The sequence below is a fragment of the Talpa europaea genome (assembly GCF_964194135.1).
Source record: "Talpa europaea genome assembly, chromosome: X".
Taxonomy (NCBI): Eukaryota; Metazoa; Chordata; class Mammalia; order Eulipotyphla; family Talpidae; genus Talpa; species Talpa europaea.
Window position 1 is genome coordinate 74,317,375 of NC_140081.1, and position 24,347 is coordinate 74,341,721.

Consider the following 24,347-nt stretch of genomic DNA (forward strand, 5'->3'; position numbering starts at 1 on the left):
CGAGTGGACTGCATGAGGAAAATGTGGTAGCAGAGGACCCTGGAAATTAAATTCTTTCAGGGTACCTCTCTGTCAAGAACAGGGAACATGGTTCCAAATGGAAAGGTGCAAGAACTTCCTTCTGCCTATATCAGTTTTGCTTCTCATGAGTACTGTTCTAAATAGTCAATACGAGTAATCTAGTATAATTCATTCATTCAGTGAGTGTTTCTTGAATTCTTGCAGAGTGTCAAAAACTGCCTCATGTGACCGGGACCCACAAGAAAAGAAAGCAAGTAAACCCATAACGTCATATTTCTCCACATTAAGGGAATTTTATTCGATCCCCACGACCATCCAGTGAGATAGGTATGATTGTTGTTGTCCCCATTATATTGATGAGGAAACTGATGCACCCGAAGAATGATTAGTTTTCCGGAAAGTGGCAGAACTGGCATTTGAGCCCAGGCCTCCAGGCTTCCAGGCTGCAATTTGTGTTCTTTTTCTTTTTTTAAGAAGTGGGGTACAGGCCAGAGTTGCAGGGGGTGAGAAGATTCACTAGAGACAGAGTGGGGAGCAGAACAGATGTACCAGAATACATTGCTGAGGGGGAGCAGCTGGCGAGACAGGAGATGTCTGCTGCACCATGTGGGTTGCTCCCCAGCTGGCCAAGGATCGAACTCACTCAGCAAAGACCTTGGACAGCCTCACAGCGCTGCGCTCAACCACCTGCGCCACCAGGGAGGTCCCATTTTGTGTTCTTTTTGTGACACACATACAGAATATCTGCCAGCCTGATCTACTCACCAGCCTTTCTTTGCCAGCAGGCATCCGTGGCTCTCCAGCCCGCCTCCTGCTCCTGCACAAAACCCTCCTTCCTCTCATCTACACAGCAGTCCAGTCCATCAATCAGCGGGGATTCTTCAAGTGCCCCGCACTTCCCAAAGGGCCACTTGGGCCTCAGGGAGGGGCTGGTCTCCATTTGTCAAGGTGGAGCTGTGGGGATTTGGCTGGACACCTCTATGGACCTCTCCGTGCTGAGATCTGGGTGGGTGTGCTCCTCTGTTTGCAGACCTGGGGCAGAGCAATGTCAGTTTGGGATGCAGGCCCCTCATCAGACACGGTGCTCTCCTGCTGGTAATACACTCCTTCTGATCTGGAAATCCTACTTCTCAATTCCCGGGGCTTGACCAGACTTTGAAAACCTGCTAGATCATTGCAATTTAAGCAACTTGTAGGAATACCTATTACTAGAACACAGGAGATTTAGGTCTGCTCTGAAATGGTGCCCTTGCACTCTCTGAACTTCGGCAGTAGACAAAGCACACAGGCTCTTTGAAATGCTTTCTACATATTAAGACATACACACTGCTTAACGCAGGAAGCGTGTCTTCAAAATTATTTGAATCCCCTCTTGATGAGTGGTTATTTTCAACGCCATGGCAACACGGTGCTGGGAAAAGAGCAAGGGCTTGGGAGCTAGACGGACATACTTTCAAAGCTCTACCCCGCCTCTTACAAACCACATTACCTTGGACTTCTTAACCTCTGTGAGTGTCCCTTTCTATTAAATGTGCCAATCCACAGGAGCCGCCTGAGGATTAAGGAAGTTGACATATGTAAAGCACCTCACACAATGCCTGGCACATTGGAACATTTAATAAATATTTCTTTCAACTTCCTTCCAGCTAACTACGGAGGCAGAAATAGCCTGAGAGAGTGAAATGTGAAAATTGTAGATGTTTTTAAATGCAATTTTAATGTTTATGTATCTATAGCAAATGGAAAACAGGGCAATACCAGACACACAGCAGGATTCCAAATTCATTTCATGCACCTTCTAGAGAGTTTTAGGAATAATGACAAATGGTAGCTATTGAGCACTTACGTGTCAAAAACCATTCTTAAGACTTTGCAAGGCTTATCTCCTTTATTTTTCCCTAAACATTTGAGCTAGATGCAATTATAAACTCCAGTTACAGATATGCAAACTGAGGCAATGGGGATTAAGAAACTGATAGGTGCAGAATTTGACCCTATGGGCCTCCCTGGTGGTGCAAGGGGTTAAGTTGCAGCATTATGAAGCTATCGGCAGCCACAGCAGCACAAGTCCGATCCCAGGACAGGAAGGTGACCCACATGGCACAGCAGTCCTCTCCTGTCTCATCCACTGCTCCCCTCAGCAGTGTATTTCAGTCAAGCTTTCTGTTCTGCTCCCTGCTGTCTCTGGTGAATCCTCTCACCCCCACACTTCTGGCCTATACCCCAGTTCTTCTATGCATAAATAAATAAATAATAAATCTTTTAAAAATTAAAAAAATAAAAATATATTCAGAGCTGTACAATTATCACAATCAATTGTAGCATATTTTCAGTACCTCAAAAATTATCCCCTTTTCTCTTCTCTCCCCAGTCCCAGCAACCATTAGTCTAAGAGTCTTTCTGACTCTTTGGAGTCAGAACATTTTATATAAACACAATCATACCATACGTGACCTCTCATGACTGGTTTCTTTCACATAGCATAATGTTTCCAAGATTCATTTGTGTTACAGCATAGATCAGTACTTTACTCCTTTTACCCATTCATCAGTAGATGGGCATTTGGGTTAGTTTCGCCTTTGGATAATATTAATAATGCTGCTACGAACATTTTGTGTACAAGCTTTTGTGTGGACATATATTTTCATTTCATTTGGGTATTCACCTAGGAGTAGAAATGTTGCAAATACGGTGATCCTGTATTCAATCTTTGAAGGGAATTCTTGATTGTTTTCCAAAGTGGTAGCACCATTTTACATACTGGAGGATTCAAGTTTCTCTATATCTTTGCCAACATTTGCTATTCTCTCTTTTTTTTATTATCAACATACTAGTAGGTACAAAGTGGTATATCAGTGTGGTTTTGACTTGCACGTCCCTGATGGCTAACGATGTTGAATACCTTTTCATGTGCCTATTGACCATCTGTGTGTCTTCTCTGAAGTGTCCTTTGTCCATTGTTTAATTGGGTTATGATTGTTTCACTGGGTTGCCTTTGTAAAATAGTTTATATAGTCTAGATTCAAATTCCTTATCAGAAAAGATATGAATTGCACATCTTTTCTCTCATTCTGTCGATTGTCTTTTCCCTTTTCCAATGTTGTTCTTTGTGGCACAAAAGTTTTGAATTTTGATGAAACAAATTTATGCTTTAGAAGGCTTTGCCTAACTGAAAATACCAAAGATCTATGTTTTCTTCTAAGATTTTAATAATTTTAGTTCTTATATTTAGGACTATGACCCATTCTTTGTTAATTTTTACACATGGTTTGAGGTAGGGAGTCCAACTTCATTTCTTTTGTATGTGGATATCCAGTTGTCCCTACACCATTTCTCAATAGATGATTCTTTTTCCTCTATTAAATGGTCTTGTCATCTTTGTCAAAAATCAATTGGCTATAAATGTATATGTCTAGTTCTGAAATCTCTATTCTACTGATCTATTTATCTATTCTTATGCTAGAACCACATTGTTTTGATTACTGTAGTTTTTTATGAGTTTTGAAATTGGGACATGTGAATCTTCAAAACAGTTTTTTTTTTTTTTAATGGGTTTGGCTATTCTGAGTCCCCTGCATTTCCATATAAATTTTACAACAAGTTTGTCAGTTTCCTTTTTTTTTTTTTTTGGCTGTGTACAGTTTATTGATGGTACATGACAAACTAAGGATCCCTAAGCCCCTCCCCTTCCTCAGGGTGTCTTAGATGGAAACTGTCTAGGTAGGGAAATTCTCAGTGTGTTGGATGAATGGGAGATGGACTCCTCAGCAGCTAAAAGTCTCTCTCTTTCTCTTGTACTCTCTCTGGGGCTGATAGTCTAAGGGGCTCTTATTCCTGGGAGGCCATCTGGACCATGGGGTCCACCATCCTGTTGCTATGAGGAAATTCATTGTCATAGGAAATGAGCTTGACAAAAGTAGTCACTGAAGTTATTGTCAGCCCCAGGGTCAATAGTGGAAGGGGTGTCACGGTTAAAATTACAGGAGACAACCTGGTCCTCAGTGTAACTGAGCTGCCCTTGAGAGGACCCTGAGATGCCTGGTTCACCACCTTCTTGATGATATTGTATTTGGAGGCTTTCTCCAGGCAGAAGGTATATCATCACTGACACAGTGGGGTGGGGACATGGAAGACCATGCCAGTGAGCTACTTCCTCAGCTCCTGGGCAACCTTACCCACAACTTTGGCAGTGCCAGTAGACTCGGGGATTATATTCTGGACAGCCCTTCAGCCATCATGTCACCACTTCTCAGAAGGGCTGTCAATTGTTGTATTCTGGTGTCATGAGTCCCTCGATGATGCCAACATTGTCTTGGATGACCTTGGCCAGGGTGGCCAAACAGTTGGTGGTGCAGGAGGCATTGCTGATCTTGAGGGAGTTTTTTCATTCTTCTCATGGTTCACACCCATCACAAACATGGGGACATCAGCAGATGTATGAACCCTTGTGGCCCCATACTTCAAGTGCCTTCTCCAAGGTAGTGAAGACACCAGGAGTCCACAACATATTCGACACCAGCATCAACTTATTTGATGTTGGTGGGATCAAACTCCTAGATGAAAGTGATGGGCTTTCCATTGATGACAAGCTTCCTGTTCTCAGCCTTGACTGTGCCACTGAACTTGCCATGGGTGGAATTATACTGGAACATGTCGACCATGTGGTTGAGGTCAATGATGGCAACAGTATCCACTTTGCCAGAGTTAAAAGCAGCTTTAGTGACCCAATAGGACTGTATCTATTCACTCTGACCTTCACTATCGGTGTCTTTGGGACTCTGCTGGCACTACCTGAGAAGAAGCAGCTGTCTGCTGAATGGGGAGGAGCAGAGAGCCCAGCTTGTCAATTTATACCAAGAAGCCAATTGGGATTAAAATAGGGATTACACCGAATTCATAGATCACCACTTTAACAATATTAAGCCTTGCAGTCCATGCACATGAAATATCTTTCCATTTATTTAGAACTTTTATTTTTACGGGCCTCCCCTGGTGGTGCAGCAGTTGAGCGCTGGGTTGCGAGGCTGCCCGCAGCCTCTGCAGCGCTAGTTCAATCCCTGGCCACCAGCAAGGGTCCCACAAAGAAAAAACAAAAAACAACTTTTATTTTTATTCAACAATGTTTTGTGGTTTTCAGTGTTGAAGTATCATATTTCTTAAATGTATTCATAAATATTTACATTTTGATGCTATTATAAATAGAATTTTTAATTTGCATTTTATTAATTCCTACATACGTAATTACTTTACAAAGTTATACATTTGATAAACCTAAATCACATCCAATGTGATACAAGGCCCTTAGAAACCATTTCTGTCCCTTCTGACGTCTTTTCTTATTATGGAGTACTTTACATTTTTTTAAAAAAGCAGAATAGACTGTTTCTGGTTTTTCCACCAAAGTTCATGTACATTGCCCAAGTACTGTCACTTTCCTTGCTCTTCATGCCTTCCTGTATTTTGTTCTTCTAAGATCATTTTCCTCTTGAAGTACATCCTTTAGAATTTCCATTAGTGTAGCCTGCTGGTAAAAAAAAAAAAAAACTCTTAGTTTTCGTTTGACTAAAAATATCTTTGTTTTACCCTCATGTTGAATATTTTCTCTTTCACAAGGGATGAAAGATGCCACCCTCAGGGCCCCAGCTTAGTGTGGGCAAGGTCTGGCATAAGAATCCCCATCCAGACTGTGACTTCTGATGCTCCAAAGTCCCAGTGTGAAGGCCTGGGTGCCCTCAGCTCTTTCAGTGGGAGAACAATGTCTATATGAACAAGGCTCCTGGAGATGCTTGGATGAGATAATGGATGGAAAATTCCTGGTGCAGAGAAGGAAGGCAGTCAAAGGTATCTATTATTGCTTTAACTGAAAGCTTTAGCACCTAACCTTCAGGTTTTTACAGTTTACATTTTTTGCTATCAGTAAATAAAACGTGGCCTTCTTAGAACCACCAGAGTCTGAATCTTTTTCAGGCCCCCCCCACACCCTGAAACATGAAGCCAGAGATAAGGGATACTCACTATCCAACTGGAGCCAGCTTAGCAAATTCTCCTCTAAGACCTGCATGGAAAGGTCCTCTCTTTGTTCTAATGAGCCAAGCCTGGTACACAGTCCATTTTCTTCAGCATTTTTGCAAGAGCTCTGAGGTCTAGTCTTTGTCTTTCTTGATGCCACCAGGACTGATCTGCGGCTCACTTGATTTGGTGATACAGATCAGTGGATTTGGGGGTGAGGCCATTTAAATTCAGAACAAGAGTTTGCTTAGAGGCCAGGTTCAGATTTTGTAGAACTGGGGAGCCAGACGAAGAGTCTAACAGTAACCCATAAGCTATAGAGAGCACCACCCTGACTCTGCGGTTACCAGCCTACCATCTCTCTGCCTCCTCCACCACCGCCCCGCTGTTCTGTTCACAAGAGAAAGCCTACAATCTTGAGATGGAAAGTCCTCTGTTTCCGAATTTAAGTCATCTACTCCAAGGAATTCTAAGTATTGGACTTGGAAATAAGAAAGCAGAAAGGAACAGGTGGAGAACATTGGCAGGATCAAGAGGAACCCAACAACAGCCGAAGGGCTTCAGATGATTCCCTTGCTTTCAGGCTTCAGAGCAGTCAAAACAAGCAACAATGACAACTTGTACTTGGGTGGTCAACTTGTGTAGTGTATGCCACCACCACCCTGACCCTTGAAGCCCCACAGAGACACCCCAAGTCACACTCTAAATGAGGAAAAGGAGACCTGCTTTCCCAGAATCAGAAGTAAGGGAAAATAGAGTATTAATGTCCAAATTGTCCCCCAACCCCCCAAAGTTCATATGTGGAATTCCTAATCCCTGTACCTAACTTACAATGTGACTGTATTTGGGTAGGGCCTTAGAAGAGGTGATAACTGAAAATGGCCGTTTGGGTGAGTTCTAATTCAGACTGGGGTTCTTACAGGGAGAGAAAATTTGGATATCGGGGCAGGTGCACATAGAGGGACAAACCTGTGAACAGGCAGCAAGAGGGCAGACATCTGCAAGCTAAGGAGATAGGCCTTAGAAGCAACTAATTCCATAAGCACCTCAATCTTGGACCTCTAGCCTCCAGAAATATGAGAGAATACATTTCTGTTATTTAAGGCTTTGTTGCAACAGCCCTAGCTGACTAAGACATGGAGCCACTGGCTTTTCACTCCAGATAGCCTAGCATATCATTTCCATGGAGTCACCCTTTCTCTGGGGCCAGTGGTGCCAAATCCAGGAAAGGAAAGGTCCCCTCAAGAGCTCACAGAAGGGTCACCTGGCAACCTATCCTTGAGTTGAGATATGTAAGGGCTATGTCAGTGACACAGAGCTATAGTCAGGGGTCTAATTAAATTTCCTTTCTCACACTTCTTCCTCAAGTACATATTGGAGAAGGAAGATATTTACAAGGAAAGATTATAGGGGATGATTTTCAAACATGACTGGGCGATGGATCCAGTTAATAAATCTACAAAAGCTGTGGATGTGAAAAATATAGAGTCTGTATTAGTGTCCTATGGCTGCCACGAAATGACTGCATCGTTCTGGAGGCCAGGAGTTCAACATCAGTTTCTCTGGGCAAGGATGTACTCTGTTCCTTGCCTCTTCCAGTCTCTGCTAGCTGCTAGCACTCCTTTGTTTGTGGCCTCATCACTTCAATCTTTGCCTCTGTCTTCAAATCACCTCTGTGTAGATCAGTTCTTCCTTTTCCTTTCTCTTATAAGGACACTTGTGATTGGATTTAAGACCTGCCCAGATAATCCGGGATAACCTCCCCACATCAAGATCTTTGATCACATCCGCAAAGATGCTTACTTTATAAGATAAAGTTTACAGGTTCCAGGAATTAGAACTTAATATATTTGGGTGGCCATTGTTTGGTTTCCTATGGAGTCCAAAACCTTTACTTACAAATCAAGGAGATTGTGTACTCCAGATAGGGACCTCTGCTGTAGAATTGCATTTCATCACAGACATGCCGTAAACAGACACATGGAAGGCAGGCCCATTTACTTCCTCACCATCTTCTCTACACCTCAGAATCAACTACAGTGCTGGGTAAAAATACAAAACACAAAGTCACTCTTTGCCCTAGTAAATCAGAATCCGCACCACAGGCCTGGCTGAGGAACCTGCATTTCTAACAAGCTCCTGCAAATGATTTTGATGTAGCCAAACTTTGCATCTATGCTCCATTGAATATTGATTAAGAACCTGGGTGCCTAAGTCCCCCGCCTCCCATTGTGAAATGGACATACTTCCACCTCCTTCACAGTAAAATAGATGTGTGTGCAAGCCTATTTGCACAAACAAAGCGCAAATGCTGTTTCCTCTCCCTTCCCTCTACGCAACGACGAAGAACTTTTATTGTTTATTGGATTTCCATCCCACCTCGTGTGTAGTGCACCTGGCTTCAAGGCACAGCGGAGTGGAAGCGAGGGAGAGGGAGAAGCCAACCGTCGCAAACTCTTCCAGCGTGTGCAACCTAGCTGCACTTGACGCTCCGCGGACCTGCCGCTCACCGCCCTCCGCCCCGCTTACCCGACCCAGGCGTTTATTTGCATCCAGCCGGAGGCTGCGCGGGGAGCCCGCCCCCGCGCCCCGCTGATTGGCCGGGCCGGCTTGCTCGTCACTCTCTTTTGTCTCAGTGGGCAGAGGATAAAAGCTGCCGCGGCTGCCGTGGGAACCGTGCTGCCTCGACTCGGCTACCCTTTGCTGGGCGGCCGCGCCGAGCAGCTCCGGCTGGCAGCCCCGGGTCGCTCAGCAGCTGAGGAGGCGTCTTTCTTCCCGCCCCCCCGCAGGGCCGCGGAGACCGGAAGGCGGCGTCCACAGCTGTCAACGCGGGAGGGTCCGGTGCCCATCGGTCGAGCACAGGTAAAGAAAGGGGGTGCGATTGTCCGGAGTCGAGAGAGGAGGTGGGGAGCCCCGCCAGTCCTGGGCGGCTCCCCGCTTGGGGAACAGACCTGCGAGGACTCGGGTCATCCGGCTGCTCTGAGGGAGGAGGCGGGGCTCAACTGGACACAGCCGAACGGGTAGGATGTGCCTGGATGGAGAGGAGGGCATTTTGGGGGGGCGGGTTGATAAGAGACGGCGAGGGGGGGTCGCCAGCGGTCTGCCTCGAACCCCATTTACATCTCGATCATCTCTTTCTGGGGAGGATTATGTGGGTGTGCGTGTCCAACTCCTATTCCTTTCTCCGTGGCAGGCCATCAGAGCCCAGCCCCAGCCGGAGTTCTGTGCGCCTGATTGCAGAGCTGGTAGGCCGGCGGTTTCCCGGGGGAAATGTAATGGTGGGGGTCGCTCTGGCTTGTATTCAGAAGGTGGGAGAGGGAATTTTCCGCCTGGCCACAGCGGCGGGGTGGGGGTGGGGGGGAGCAAGGGAGGGAGGCGTGGAGGGAGCCGGATGAGGGAAGAGGCGGCTTCAGACCCTTCCCTGCCCTGCCCTACCCTCTGCGGCGGCGCAGTCTGGAAGCCCAGAGGTCCTCCATCGGCGACCCCCGGCGGACGGACACCCGCTGTAGTCCGCAGACGAGCTCGCTCCCCGAGGCCACCGGTTGCAGAGGCTGGAAGTGAAATAAAGGCGCGCTCTGGTTCCTGAGCTTGTGTGAGAATCTGACAAATAACGGGGGCGAGGTTGGACGGGGGGGAAACACGGAGAGGGGGATGTGGCTGGGACCCGAGACCCTGAGGTTAATGAGATCTTAGTCATTCCCACAAATCCGTGACCCCTGCGCTCTATTTCGAGAGTCCAAGTTCATTCAGCTCCGTACACTTACGCGCTTGGAATTAGAAGCAACAGTTGCCGTCCCTCTGGAAGGGCTGGCGGGAGGGGGAGTGTGGCTGTGAAAAGCACCCTGCTGACAGGGAGACACCGGCTGACTCCGCGGGGCTCTACATGCCAGTCTCCTGGAGGGTATTTTTAGGGCAGTGGGCAGATAAAAATGTCCGGCGAGGATGTTCGGGAAGGGAGAGAAGACCGCGTCAACTGTTCCTTGTTAACCCCTCTTTCCTTTTTTCCAGGCCCCACTGAGACCGGAGGAAGACCGAGTCCCCCAGCACGCCTGCAGATTAGGCTTTTCCACCAAGCCTGCGCGTCCTGTCCTGTTCAGATCCCCCCATCAGACGGCAGCCATGGCTAGCATCATGGCCCGCGTGGGTAGTAGCCGGCGGCAGAACGCGCCCTTGCCGCCTTGGGCCCATTCCATGCTGAGGTCCTTGGGGAGGAGTCTTGGTCCCTTAATGGCCAACATGGCAGAGAGAAACATGAAGCTGTTCTCCGGGAGGGTGGTGCCAGCTCAGGGGGAAGAAACCTTTGAAAACTGGCTGATCCAAGTCAATGGGATCCTGCCAGATTGGAATATGTCGGAGGAGGAAAAGCTCAAGCGCTTGATGAAAACCCTGAGGGGCCCCGCCCGGGAGGTCATGCGTTTGCTCCAGGCCGCCAACCCTAACCTAAGCGTGGCAGATTTCTTGCGTGGCATGAAATTGGTGTTTGGGGAGTCTGAAAGCAGTGTGACCACTCATGGTAGATTTTTTAATACCCTGCAAGCTCAAGGGGAGAAAGCCTCCCTTTATGTGATCCGTTTAGAGGTGCAGCTCCAGAACGCTATTCAGGCAGGGATCATAGCTGAAAAAGACGCCAACCAGACGCGCCTGCACCAGCTCCTTTTAGGGGCTGAGCTGAATAGGGACCTGCGCTTCAGGCTGAAGCATCTTCTCAGGCTGTATGCAAATGAGCAGGAGCGCCTTCCCAATTTCCTGGAGTTAATCAGAATGATAAGGGAGGAAGAGGATTGGGAAGACACTTTCGGTAAGCGGAAGCGGCCCAAAAGATCAGAGTCCATGGCGGAGAGGGCAGCCAGCCCAGGGGCCTTTGAGGGCTCCCCACCCATAGTGATCGACAGTGCTGACTGCAACGTGATAGAGATAGATGACACCCTCGATGACTCAGATGAGGATGTGATCCTGGTGGAGCCTCAGGACCCTCCGCTCTCATTCCCGGCCTCTCCTCCCCCCAGACGCAGGCCCAGACCTCAGGATCACGTGCTAGTCATTGATTCGCCCAGCAGCTCGCGGGCTCCGTCTCCTTCCACCAGTGGGGGTTCTGGGTATAAGAACGATGCTCCTGGGGAGATGCGTAGAGCCAGGAAGCGAAAATACACAATCCGCTGCTCCTATTGTGGCGAGGAGGGGCACTCGAAGGAAACCTGCGGCAATGAGAGCAACAAGACCCAGGTGTTTGAGAATCTGATCATCACCCTGCAGGATCTGACACATCCAGAGGAGGAGGGGTCCAGAGAGGCCCCTGGCGAACACCACGACCCTTGTGAGCCACAGTGAGGTGTTAGCCCCCAGCTTTAAATGAACCCTAACCCATATTCAGAGTCCAGCAATGGGACATTGGGGTAGGGGCGCTTCTAATTGCATGAATGAATCCACACAGCGGCTTTTTTTGGGGGGTGGAGGAGGAAGGGTCTTCGATACCAGCACAGTGGAGGGAGAGGGCCTGACCCCTATCCTGTCCCCTCTCCCTGCTGCCTGAGTGTCTGTTTTCTGTGTGTGCCCAATTTCCTTGATGGCTTTATTCTCTTTGTGAAAGTGAAATCATGCATCGTTCAATCTTCAAACAGTAAAGTACAAAAAGTGCTAATGACCCCCAAACCTCCAGCCTCATATAACCTTTGTCAACCCATTGATGAACGTCCTTCTAGATATTTCCCTATACTTATGTACCCAGATAGATGTATGTATAGATGGAAGTGATCAAATATAAGTGCTGTTGTATAGTCTGTATTTTTTCACCAAACAATATATGTTGTGGGCTTCTTTCTATGTCAATAAATATATATCAGCATCTATTTCAATGTGTCTATTCTATTATTTTAAGAAGTAAAGAAAAAAAAGACATCAGAGATACAGAAAAAAAAAAGCTATAAAGGGGAGGGGTTTTTAGCACCATCCTTTTGCAGATGGGGAAAAAGGAAAGACAAAACGGGCTGAAATATTTCCCAAAGATAAATGGACAGAGCACTTTAAGACAACTGATCTCATCCTTCTTAGCTCTTCTGAGCCAAACTCAGGCACCCAGTAGTTGACAAAGCGCCACTGTTTTCTTCTCTCAAGTATCCAGAGGTGTCTGGTGGCAGGGGAGTCTGGTACATGTGGCTACAGCCCCAAATGAGGACTGCAGGGCCTCCATTCTGGTCACCCTGGGAGGGGTAGCACTTCCTCCTCTGGATGGATTCTTTACACTGCTGACACTGCCCTTCTTAGCATAGGCATTACCCCTCGGTGCTGACATCACACCCTCCCCACTTCCCAGCTCAGGAAAGGCCAGAGCAGCTACTCAAGGGGCCCCAGGGCCAAGAGACCTGTTCTCCTCCCCTAACCCCAAGCCCGGAAGCTACAAGTTAGAGGACAGAAATAGCCCCGAGTTCCAGGCTAGCCCCACCCCAAGCCTAGAATCCAGAGTAGCTGGGAAGGGAGGAAGAGCGATCTGCTTGCCAAGGCACATGAAGGAACATGGCGGTCAGAAAGCCCAATACACCGTGCCAGTCACGCAGGGCGTTCACGGGGGGAGAGGGGAAAGGGACCTTCCAAGAATCTGTCCTGTCCCATCACCTGATCTCATATTGGAGGGGAAGAAAAGACCTGTGTGAGCTCAAACTCCAGTGGTCCTTCCTGTCGGTGTGCAAGTCCCTGTTTCTGTGAGCAGAAAAGCCTGGGAGGCGGGGATGATGATTAGAGTAGCGTTCTGCTTCCTGCTCGTCAGGCCTCAATGTTCCCCTATTACCACTTATTGAGTATTTGCCGAAAGGCACACTTTATGCTGCCATCATTTCTTTCTGGCACCAGGCGGAGCAGAAAGATTAAACCATACACAACTTCTGTCCATTCCACACCTTCCTTTCCACCGGTGTTAGGCTGGGAGAGTCAGTCTAGCCCACAGCTTTGCAACCCTGTTCCATGACTCATCCCCTTTTCCCCCCAAGCCCCAGCCTCTTCTCCTGTTGTGTAAATTTGAGACCGCCTACATTTTTATTGTAGCCTGACATTTCCTTTATATTTCACATTGACATTGGCTTTTCCTTTCTCAAGAAATATGTATTCTCCCTAATTAGAGGACACAGAACAGAGACTGGGCATGCAGACCAGACTAATGGGGTTGGCCTAAAAAAAAGGCTTCATTTAAAACTCGGATTATTTTCTTCCCTTCTGCTTTCATTCTCATTGGTCGCTAAGAGATGAAAACCACTCTTCTGTCTTGTCAGAAGAGACTGGCCTCTGAGTGCCCTTTTGCATGATATCCCCCTCCTTCCTGGCATTCTTTTCCCTTGGTTTCCATGACACCCCTCTCTCAGATTCCCCCCTCCTGGACTCTTTTGGTGCCCACTTCTCAGAATCCTTTACTGATTCTTCCATAACAGTAATAAGAATAAAACCAAAAATCATTGTAACTGTGATTTGTTATGGGCTCACCTTGTGCCAAGCACTCTGACCCATGTCCTTTATTTTCATTTATTTAATCAAAACCTTTTTAAATCAAATACATTAGCTCCTCTCGTTAGGGGGAAAAGGGCTGTCCTATAACACTCTGACCCTCATCTCAACCTCATGAGAGAGGTATTTCCTCACCTTTCAGATGAAGAAGCTGGCTGGAAAGTTAAGAAACTTGCCTAAGATCACACAGCTAGTTAGTGCTGGAGACACAGGTCAGACTCCAAGTGAGAGGCCTATGCTTCTTACATGCCTCAGCTCTCAGGAGTCCATGGCCGCGGATGATGGAGGTGCTATTATCTGCACGAAACGTATGAGGAAGCTGCCTATGTAAATTGACGAGAAGACCTGCATTTCCCAGGTATTGCTGTGTATGAGTGATTAGCACAGGGCAGGTGCCTCAAGAAATGGCAGCTTGTTCCTCCACTAGAAAGCTCTGCTCCCCTACAGAGGGTGGGGGGGCTGGGGGGAGTGGGGGGGCTGGGGTGGAGGAAGCTGTTCACGCCATGCAGTGCTTGTGACAGTCTAGCTCCAGGAGCTGCATCAAGTCTGACCTCTGACAGGCACAGGAGTGGATCCAGAAAGGCTGAATTTAGCGATGAGAATTTATCGCTAAATGAGAATTTAGCGATGCTGGTGCTGGTGCTGGTGGTGATGGGCTGATAAGGGAACACTTATTTAATGCCAAGGTGGAGTCTTCCTAGTTTTGTGTGTCCCCAGGGAATGTCTCTTTTGTGCCAGAGGCACCCTTGTGCTCTCAGGTGGTTCACGACTTGCAACTAGCGCTGTCTTCCCTTACCCAAGGCACTCCCCCTTGCAATAAATAGGAGGGGTGAGGGGAACTGATCTGAGTAACAGAGCAGCTTCCCAGTGTGTGATGGGAAGTAGACATAATTGAGGTTGGATGGGGTCCTTTACAGATCCTGGTAACCCCCAAATCCTATCACTGCTAGGGATCTCAAGGGCAAGATTAAAGGGGGCAGAGAGACTGGACTGGGTCTTACAGCACACCCAGACCCAGACATCTGGAGCCCCCGCTGCTGCATCTCATCTTACTGTGGTCTCTCACAACTGCTCCCTCAGATATTTATTTACCACGTTCATCATCCCCATAATGCAGGCCAGGACACTGAGGTACACAACTACAGTAAATTGCCTAAGATCACACACCCTTAAGGGTTGGGGCTGGAATTGAACATCACATCTGCCCCTCCTCAGAACCAGAAGTCTTTCCCATAGTGCTGTAAAGTTATTCCTAAGGTAATGGGTGCAAATTAGCTGATCACTCTTTGCCTGCATCCTGAGTATGGATTTCTGAAGTCACCCCCAAATTCTGCACGGTAGGATATCATTTCTTTTTTCTCACAAGACAGGAAAAATGATCTGTTAGATTAACTCCTTTCCCAGAGTCTGAAACCATCTTCTCATATTTATTTTTATTTTTATATCCAATTTATGGGATAAAATACTAAAAGTAGCAAACTGTTAAATTGATGTAGGCAGTGTCTCTCCCATACTGCTGGTAGGATTGAGAATTGACACATTTTTTTCTGGAAGGCCAACTGGGAAATATATCAGAGGTTGAGATATGGAAACCCTTGAATCGAGCTATTTATCTTCCTGAAGTTGCTGCTAGGAAAATAACTGAACAAGTATAAACATTTTTTACAAACAAAGATGTTAACACTAGCTTTTCTTGTAATAGTGGCAAACAGAAACAACTTGAAAGATCATGAATAGGGTTTGGCTGAATAAATCAGGCTCTACACTTGCAGACAAATGGTACTCATGTAAAACCCTGAGTGTGCCTTCAGGTCTTTGGGCTTACCTGGAGAGGTGATGTGTGGCCCCTCTAGAAAAGACCATAAAAAATCACCAGATTATCTGTATTATGTTTGACTTCCAACATGCTGTTCCATCAGCCTTGTCCTCCCCTTTGGCTGGCAAAATCCTTGTGAAACTTCTAGTATCATCTCCCCTGGCACTCTCACAGGCCAACCCTCTCTGACTCCACTAAAGGCCATTCCCTATATCTTACTTTGGTAGCATTTCTCATTTGGCTATAATGGCTGATATGATTATCTGTCTTCCTACTAGGCTTCTATGCCCTGTGCCGAGCAGTGTTGTTTGGATATCTTGGTACACTCTTACCTCAGGAATTTGTGCTGCCTAGTGTCACTCTTCCTCTAAATGCCCCTGTGACTTGATTGTCTCACCATGTTCAAGTATTTGCTCCATTGGTATCTTATCAATGAAGCCAGCCCTAAATAACCCAGTTAAAACTGCACAAATGGTCACCAGCACTCCCATCTCCCCTTCCATGCTTTATTTTCCATCACATGCGTCTCTCCTATACCACATGATTTACTGATTTATTATATTGTTTATTCATGTCTCTCCCCACTAGAATATAAATTCAACATGGGCAGACATTTTAGTCTACTTAGTTCACTGGTGCATCCCCAGCTCCTAGAACACTGCCTGGAACCTAAGTTGGCGCTCACCAGAGACAGAGTGGGGAACGGAACAGGCAGATCTACTGAAATACACTGCTGAGGGGAGCAGCGAGCAAGGCAGGAGAGGTCTGCCGTGCCATGTGGGTTTCTCCCCGGCTGGCTGGGAATAGAACCGGTGTGCAGAGGCTGCAGACAGCTTCACAGCACTTCACTCAACCCGTGGTACCACCGGGGAGGCCCTTGATTAGCCTTTAATAGAAGGAAAACAGCAAACCATACCCCACTGCTCCCCTCATCAGTGTGTTTCGTCAGTCCGCCTGTTCTGCTCCCCGCTCTGGCTCTGGTGAATTCTCTCACCCTCCTGCGCTTCTGACTGTACCCAGTGCTTGTAAAAATAAATAAATAAATCTTTTTTTAAAAAAAAGGCTAATCAAGAGTAATAATAATGATTATTATTTTAATTTTATTTTTTTAAGATTTATTTATGCATACAAGAGCTGGGGTATAAGCTAGAGGTGTGGAGGGTGAGAGGATTCACCAGAGACAGAGCGGGGAACAGAACAGGCAGATTGACTGAAGTACACCGCTGAGGGGAGCAGCGGGTGAGTCAGGAGAGGTTTGCTGTGCCATGTGGGTTTCTCCCTGGCTGGCGGGGGGAATCGAACTCGTGCTGCAGAGGCTGCGGATAGCTTCATAGGTTGCGTCTTAACCACTTGCGCCACCAGGGAGGCCCTAATGATTATTATTTTTAATGGGTACTTGTTGAACATGTTAATAATATGGTAAGAATTATTAATCCTATTTTAGAGAGGAGAAGTGAGTCTTAGGAAGAGATAGCAAGAGGAGTAAGGTTATTCAGACAGTGGACAGACAATAAGTTTGGCACCAAAGCCTGTGAACTTTCCACTCTAAATGTCAAGTACAAGTATTGAAATTACTGAGAAAAATGGTATCACAGTGGAAGGCCAGTTATTGGAGCGGAGGTAATAAGCAGATGTGAATATTTGACCAGTTTTCCTGTTCCTCAAGTGCAGATTAAAGTGACTTGAAAAGTTGGAAGAGAACTTTTGCAGGAAAGAACATGATGTAGTTTAATTTTTTCCCCCAATTATGTTTATTGAGGCAAAGTAGGTTACAGGCTCAAACCTCCACAAATGTGTACTTTCACACCCTGCCCACCATTAGGGCCCCCACAATCCCCCACCATGTTCCCTTGGGCCCCTGGATGAACCAAGATCTAATTTGGCTCAGAAAAACAATTAAAATAAAATCTGTTTAGTATAATTGATATGTGAAACTTAAGAAATGACAAACTTTTTCCTTCTCTGTCTGCAAGAATATTTTGTAAAACCATTTAATTTATTAAATAATTTTAAAATGTCACAAAACTATGTATAAGATTTTAAATGACTAGTATTTAAATAGCCAAAAAGTATACAGAAAGGAAAAAATAAACCGTAGGTCAACACTGAACATTTTGGCATATTTCTTTCTTTTTTGGCTGGGTACAGTGTACTTTATGGATGGTACATGACAAGGCAGGGCTCCCTGGGGCCCTCCCCCTCTCCAGGGGGTCTGGATGGAACTGTGACAGGTCAGGAGATTCTCAGCAGCTGAGGGTGCCTCTCTTCTTTCTGGGCACTTACTGGAGCTGGTGTCCGGGGGAGTCTTTGTCCTTGGAGGCCATGTGGACCACGAGGTCCACCACCCTGTTGCTATGGCTAAGTTCATTGTCCTGCTAGGAAATGAGCTTGGCTAAGTGGTCGCTGAGGAGAAAGACAGCCATAGCATCAAAGATGGAGGAGTGCATGTTACTGTTAAAAACACAGGCGACAACCTGGTCCTCAGTGTAGCTCAGGATGCCCTTGAGGGGGTCCAGTGATGCCTGCTTCACCAGTGTCTCAATGTCATCGTATTTGGTGGCTTTCACCAAGCAGCAGGTTAGATCCGCAACCACAGGTTGGAGATGGGGACGTGGAAGGCCATGCCAGTCAGCTTCCCGTTCAGCTAAGGGATGGCCTTGCCCAGAGCCTTGGCAGCTCCAGTACACTTGCATATGATATTCTGGGCAGCCCCTTGGCTGTCATACCACAGCTTCCACAGGATCTCTGTGAGGACTTCAAAACCATAAAATGCAGGCTTCCCAAACAGCACCGAGACATCAAGACCTGTTGATATGAAAAAGTTGAATGTATTGCTTCCCTCAGTAAGGTAGAACACAGAACACCCCCTTACACTGTTTTGGCAGTGTTTCTGGAAGGAAAGGAAAGGTTAGAATTTATTAAGAAATGAAAGTTTGGTTTAAGACAAGAGGGTCTCTCAACACAGAAACTTGATTAGAATTGGGTAAGAATCAAGATACCAATAATCTAGGATGGGTTAAAGTTGCAAAAGGATAATTTTTAGGACAAGGATTCAAAGAATTCTAGGGTGCAAACTGTTGATGCTTTCCTTTGGAGATTTGATAGGTCTTTGGAAGAAGTTCCTGTAATGAAGAAACTATTTGTCTACCCAGGACAGTCCTACTAAAGTAAAGCCAATGAAGACAGCGGACTAGCAAAGTCATGTTGATGTAGCTATGTAGTAGTGTAGTGTAGTGTAGTGTAGTGTAGTGTAGTGTAGTATCTGTGCCCAGACTGACTATGAAGATACACTGCTTTAATTCTCATTTACATATTTGTTATGACTTATTCACATTAGGCATCAAATTCACATTATTCACATTTTGAGGTGTCAAAATCCTTTCATTTTCTTGAATTCCAAGGAAAGATGTTTAGGTGTTTGCTAAACCCTGAGGAACAAATGTAGCTAGCTATAACCGGTCTGCTAAACCCTTTAGGTGGATTATTTTATTTAATCCTCACAAACACCTTGTGAAGTAGGCACTCTTATTACCTCTGCTTTATAGAGAAGAAAACTGAGGTTCAGGGAGGGAAATTAGTTTACATGCATTTTTTTCAGGAATACCAAGAAAAAACACCTTTAACAAAACTGTCCTATTCCGATTTTTTCGCACAAGGATGCTGGGGTTCTGGTTCACAACATTATTTGACCATTGTGTGTTTTGGGGAGAAGGGGAGGGCGGGTGGAAACTGAAGGCCTCCACACACTCCAGTTTCGGTCTAGGTGGGCTCCGCTCGATCTCCCGGCGATACCCGGTGTCGGGCTGCGCAGCCATCTCCGAGGGGGTGGCCGAGGCCTCGCCCTGGACGACCCCGTCGGCCGGAAGCCGCCCAACCGACTGCGCAGGCTCCAGCCGGCTGGCTGGCGCCCTCCGCGCCTGCGGGGCCCGCTTCCGGTTGCGGGAGGGGGGGAGGTGCGCCGCGACCCCCTCGCCGGTGCGGGCAGGGGCGGTGCCGCGGTAGCGGCGCGCGAGCGGTGGAGGCGGCACGCGGGGAGGCTCCCAGGTCGGCTTCCGCGGCTTCCCTTCATCCACCCTCTTTCGCTCTGCGCCGGCCACAAGGTGGGGCTGCAGCGGCGAGAGCGCCTGAAGTCGGGGTGCACTCGCCTCGTAACCTCCTGGTCACCCAGACAAACAGCCGCGTGAGTTTCCCGGCACTAGGAGGCACCTCACCCCGATTTTGTGGCAGTTTTTTTATGCCCGCCCTTCATGCAATGCAAAGAAGGGACTTGGTCCCAGCCTGTCCCCCGATTGGAGAGGTGCTGTCCATCCACTTGCACCTCCCCACCATCTTTTGGGAGGTGTGCCCCCCGGCCAGGAATACCCCATGGGAGCCGGCCCAGCGGGTAGAGTTTGTATCTTTCTGCTGTTCTGGCAGGACTCCCTTACTCAATAAGCCAGAAGAGTAAGTTGCACCCCTTTTGCCCCCCCCCCCCACCGCTATTAACATTTTCACGAATATGCCGAAATAGAACAGTTCATCTGGTCATTACCTGACTGGTTTGCTGCTTGGAGTAGGAGTCTTGGGCACACTCAACTTGGCAGACAGGCCGGGGGGGGGGTGTCCACATTACACATTGGAATCACCCAGCCAGAAGCACATTGTACACCTCAAGACAACTGACAGTGTCAGAGAGAGGCGCTTTCTTGGATGTTTCTGTTGCGACAGCCTCCAGCCCTGAGAAGCTTTATTCACCTCAGAAGTTTTATTCACCACCATTCTTGGCAGGTCTTGCAATGGGAAAGCCCTGCTGGGGAAAAAAAAAAGTTAAGAAACTAAATAATGCAATAGATTGAGGGTTTTTAGAATAACCTTACAATTTGCATACCATAAAATCCACTCATTTAAAGTGTACAGTTATTTTTAGTAAATTTACAGAGTTGTGCAGCCGCCACAATCCAGTTTTAGAACATTTCCATCACTCCCTATAAGTCTCATAAGCCCAGCTGTTGGCAGTTAATCTCTTCTCCCATCTCAAGCCCTGACAGCCACTTTTCACTATCTGTTTTCTGTCTCTATGTAGTTGCTCTTTCTGGGCAATTCATATGAATGGAATCATGCAGTGTGTGGTCTTTTGACTTCTTTCACCTAGCATGCTCTTTTCCAGGTTCATCCATGTTATAGCATGTATCAGGACTTCCTTTTTGTGGCCTAATAGTATTCCATGGTAGGATATACCACATTTGTTTATCCATTTATCAGTTGATGGACAGGGGAGTTGTTTGCACTTTTTGGTTATTTTGAGTAACCCTACCTTAAACTTTGTGTGGACATTCGTTTTCAATTCTCTTAATTTCACTCCCTGCCTCAGTTCTCCCCTAGCTGACCTCTACCATAACACTGCCCCATGAGCTTGGATTCAATCTCCATCTCTCCGCTAGAGAGGCTAAGGACCATGTTCGCTTGTTCTCTGGCCTAGGGATGAAATTTCTGGGTCATATGGTAACTGTATGCTTAACTTTTTACAGGAATGTTCCAAGTTTTATCCAAAGTGGCTGCACCATTTAATATTCTCCTTGGTAAATGTTTGAAGGTTCCAATTTCTTCACATCCTCACCAACAGGTATTTTGTCTTTTTGTTTGGGATCTCATTGATGTTAATATGCCTAGACCTAGTGGTATTTACCTAGTTTCATTCCACTTTATTTTTTTCCCACTGACTTTAGTGAATATCCTTTTTAATCTTACAAAATCTAGAAACTGAAATGAATAATACATGGTCCCTCCTTGAAAGATGTTCACGATTCCTTTGGGGAGACAGGCAGAGACAGATAATTGCAGTACAGTGTGTTTGGCGCTCTGATGGAGTTGAGCTTGGGATGCTGTGGGGAGAAGGGGGACACCTAACCTAGGTTTGAGGGAAAATGGAGGAAAGAATTGAAGAAGCCATTTCTGAAAGGAATTTTAATGTGACTCTGTTTCTCTTTCCTGTATTTTTATCAAAATTATACATACACATAAGTTAAAAAAGTCAAATAGTTCTACAAGGTTTGCCATTTTAAACAAGGAGTCTCTAGGTTTCCTCCCCACCCCCTGCTCCCCCCAAAGAAATAACTTTCTAATCTTATAAGTCTTTAGATATTTACCTCTCTATCTTTAATTAGCACAGCATGTTTTTATTTGAGAACGAAAACGATCAGCCCTGATGTAGGCCAATCACCATCCTCACTTGCACTGATGTCTAAATTGGTCAGCCCCATTAAATATTAACACATGGTTAATTATGAAGGTCACTCACAATGCAGCATCTCTTCTTGCATTTAAATCAAAGAAGACAGGTGTTACTACCAGTTACTGGGATAACTGAAGACAAGATACACAGTTTAAAGAAGTGGCTAAGGAGTTCTTTTCCTCACTAGTGCTTTAGTGACACATAACTTCAATAAGGAGCACCTGATTGCAACCATTAATTAAGAAGACTTATTTTCACTCAAACATTCAAGGGAAAAGTCAAATCACAGACAAGCAGTGTAGTATAGAACAGAGGTTGGCACACTATCACCTGCAAGCTAAGAGTGCTTTTTTCAGATGAACCTTTATAGTCAGTTTGATAGTAGGGAACACTAACTTTCAACCCCATGTAAACAAAATGTCATTCTTCTGTTTCATTTTTTTTTTCATTAGTAGACCTGTATTGCAAAACCTTGTAGCTAATTCTTACATTTTGAATTTCATCTCTAAAATTTTTGTGGAAATTTTTCTTATTATATAAATACCTACATAATACTCTTGATTTTTCTTGTTGGCTCATAAAGCATCTGACCTTCACACAAAAAGTTTGCCAACTCCGGGTTTAGTAGAATACACACAGTAACAGAAAGTAATTGCCACGTACTTGCTATGTGACCTTGGGAAGCAACTTCTCTTTTCTGGTCTTCATTTTCATTATAAAATGAGGATAAACTCCAGAGTTAAATCCTCCAATCTCCTAAGTTTTTCATAAATTATGCAAATATTAATTGAACTGCTACTATGTACCAAGAACTGCTAAAGGCATTGAAGATAGAACAGGAGCAAAATTTCTATCCTTGAAAGGAATATTGTTCCATTATATTATTAAGATACAATGTGTGATCTAAGATAGGATTTGGGTTTGAACAGATCAGCTTTATTTAGGACATTTTGAGTAAAATTTGAATATGGATGGGTATTAGATGAGATGAAAACTTATTAACAGAATAATAGAGGTCACTAACTGAAAAAAGGCAGTTGCATAGTATGATGTAATCCTCTTATTTTGTACACATGTATTACATATAGTCAGAAAAATATTCAAAAGGATATATACTAAGCTGTGAACAGTGGTAATATCTGGATGGTGTGAATATGATGACTCTATTTACTTATTTTTGTTTTCTAATTTTCTACAATGAACATATGCTACTTTTATAAAAGATTCTAATTTAAAAAATATTTTCTCTTTTCATGGAGCTTACATGCTAGTGCCTGTTGTAAGTATTAGTATTGCCAAATCTGTCACTTTTCCTGGGGCATCACATGTAAGAATTCAGAGTGCTCCTCCCCACTGCAGGTGACAAGAGGACCACCTAGTCTCTGTGAAATGGCTGCAGAATATAAGTTGATGCTGCTGGCATTTCCCTTAGAGTTTCCCTGGTAAGTAGAGCTTTCTTATACCCAAGGCTTTAGAATGGGGTAAAGAAAGCTAGAGAGGCAAGCATTGGCAGTCCTGAGCACTGTCCAGGAGATCACATGCCTCACCTGATGCTGGAGGTAGGTTTCTCTCTGTTGCATCGATGGACACGTCAGGCTATCAAAGCCTGGTGTGGTTAAGCATTTGAATCATGTAACTACTCTTATTCTCATTCAGGGCCAGGGGTCCACACACCAAGGACTGTGGGACAAATCTGGCCTGCTATCTATTTTTGTAAAAAAAAGGTCTTTTTAAAAATTTTTTAGAAAGATTTATTTAGTTATTTATACAAGCACTGTGTACAGTCAGAAGTGTGGGAGGGTGAGAGAATTCACCAGAGCCAGAGCAGGGAACAGAACAGGCAGACTGAAGAAATACACTGCTGAGGGGAGCAGCGGGAGTGGCAGGAGAGGTCTGCGTGGCATGTGGGACCCTCGCCGGCGGCCGGGGAATGAACCAGTGCTGCAGAGGCTGCAGGCAGCTTCACAGCCCAGCGCTCAATTGCTGTGCCACCAGGGGAGGCCCTAAAAAAAGGTCTTATTAGAACACAACCATATTTATTTATTTATGTATTGTTTACACTGGCAGGCTACGTAGTTGTGACAGAGACTGCATAAGACCCACAGACTCCAAAATATTTACTATCTGGACCTTTAAATAAAAAGTTTGTGGATCTCTGTTCTAGGCTCACCAGAGAACTGTCTGTAGGTATGGCTGTGGAGAGAGAAAGCCCACTTTACAAGTTAAATTAACCAATTGACATTCTGGTTTATAAACTTCATTCTCTCCTGAGTTTTATTAACATGTGTCTGTATTCCCTATTTCAGATGACTCTAGGTGAATTAGAAGATTGGATTTCTTACCCTGCAAAGCCGAGGCAAAGGCCAGACCAATGGAAAAACATAGAAAAACTATCAAGGTAAATCATGGCCTGTGCAAGCTAGTTGGTGTCCCATTCATCTAACCAAGGGCTACTTATGCTTCAAATTTGGTTCAAGTGCTTTCTCCACCCAGAAGCCTCTTCTGACTCCTCACCTGGTTTTACTGACCAGTGCTCATGCTCCTGTGATACCCTTAGCAGACTTCTGTCATAACACTTACCACTCTGTCCCAACACTTACCACTCTATCCCGTAAGCTTGGTTCATTATCTGGCTCTCCACTAGAACCATCTTCACTCATTCCCTGGCATAGCCCCTGAGTCTGGCATAATGCTTAGCACCTAGTACCTTGCTAGTTTGTATCCTTGGCTACACTACTCTGAACATCAGTTTTATCATCAGGAAATGGGAGGGAGTAGTAATAGTAGCTACCTCATAGGGTT

The 24,347-nt window shown here is 45.8% G+C and overlaps 1 protein-coding gene and 1 pseudogene across 2 annotated transcripts; one reads left to right on the forward strand and one right to left on the reverse strand.

Annotated features, from left to right (window-relative positions):
* Positions 1-3,849: 3,849 nt before the first annotated feature.
* On the reverse strand, positions 3,850-7,995 carry LOC311187658 (glyceraldehyde-3-phosphate dehydrogenase-like; annotated as a pseudogene). Its single transcript has 3 exons — positions 7,950-7,995; positions 7,702-7,832; positions 3,850-4,754 (listed from the first exon to the last, which is right to left on the reverse strand). The product of its transcript is annotated as a glyceraldehyde-3-phosphate dehydrogenase-like (transcript).
* Positions 7,996-10,149: 2,154 nt separating this feature from the next.
* On the forward strand, positions 10,150-11,358 carry ZCCHC12 (zinc finger CCHC-type containing 12; the record flags this gene model as incomplete). The annotated part of the gene is made up of 1 exon (XM_084258491.1): positions 10,150-11,358. One exon carries the CDS (start codon positions 10,150-10,152, stop codon positions 11,356-11,358), a length of 1,209 nt encoding a protein of 402 aa, XP_084114617.1.
* Between the last annotated feature and the right edge of the window lie 12,989 nt (positions 11,359-24,347).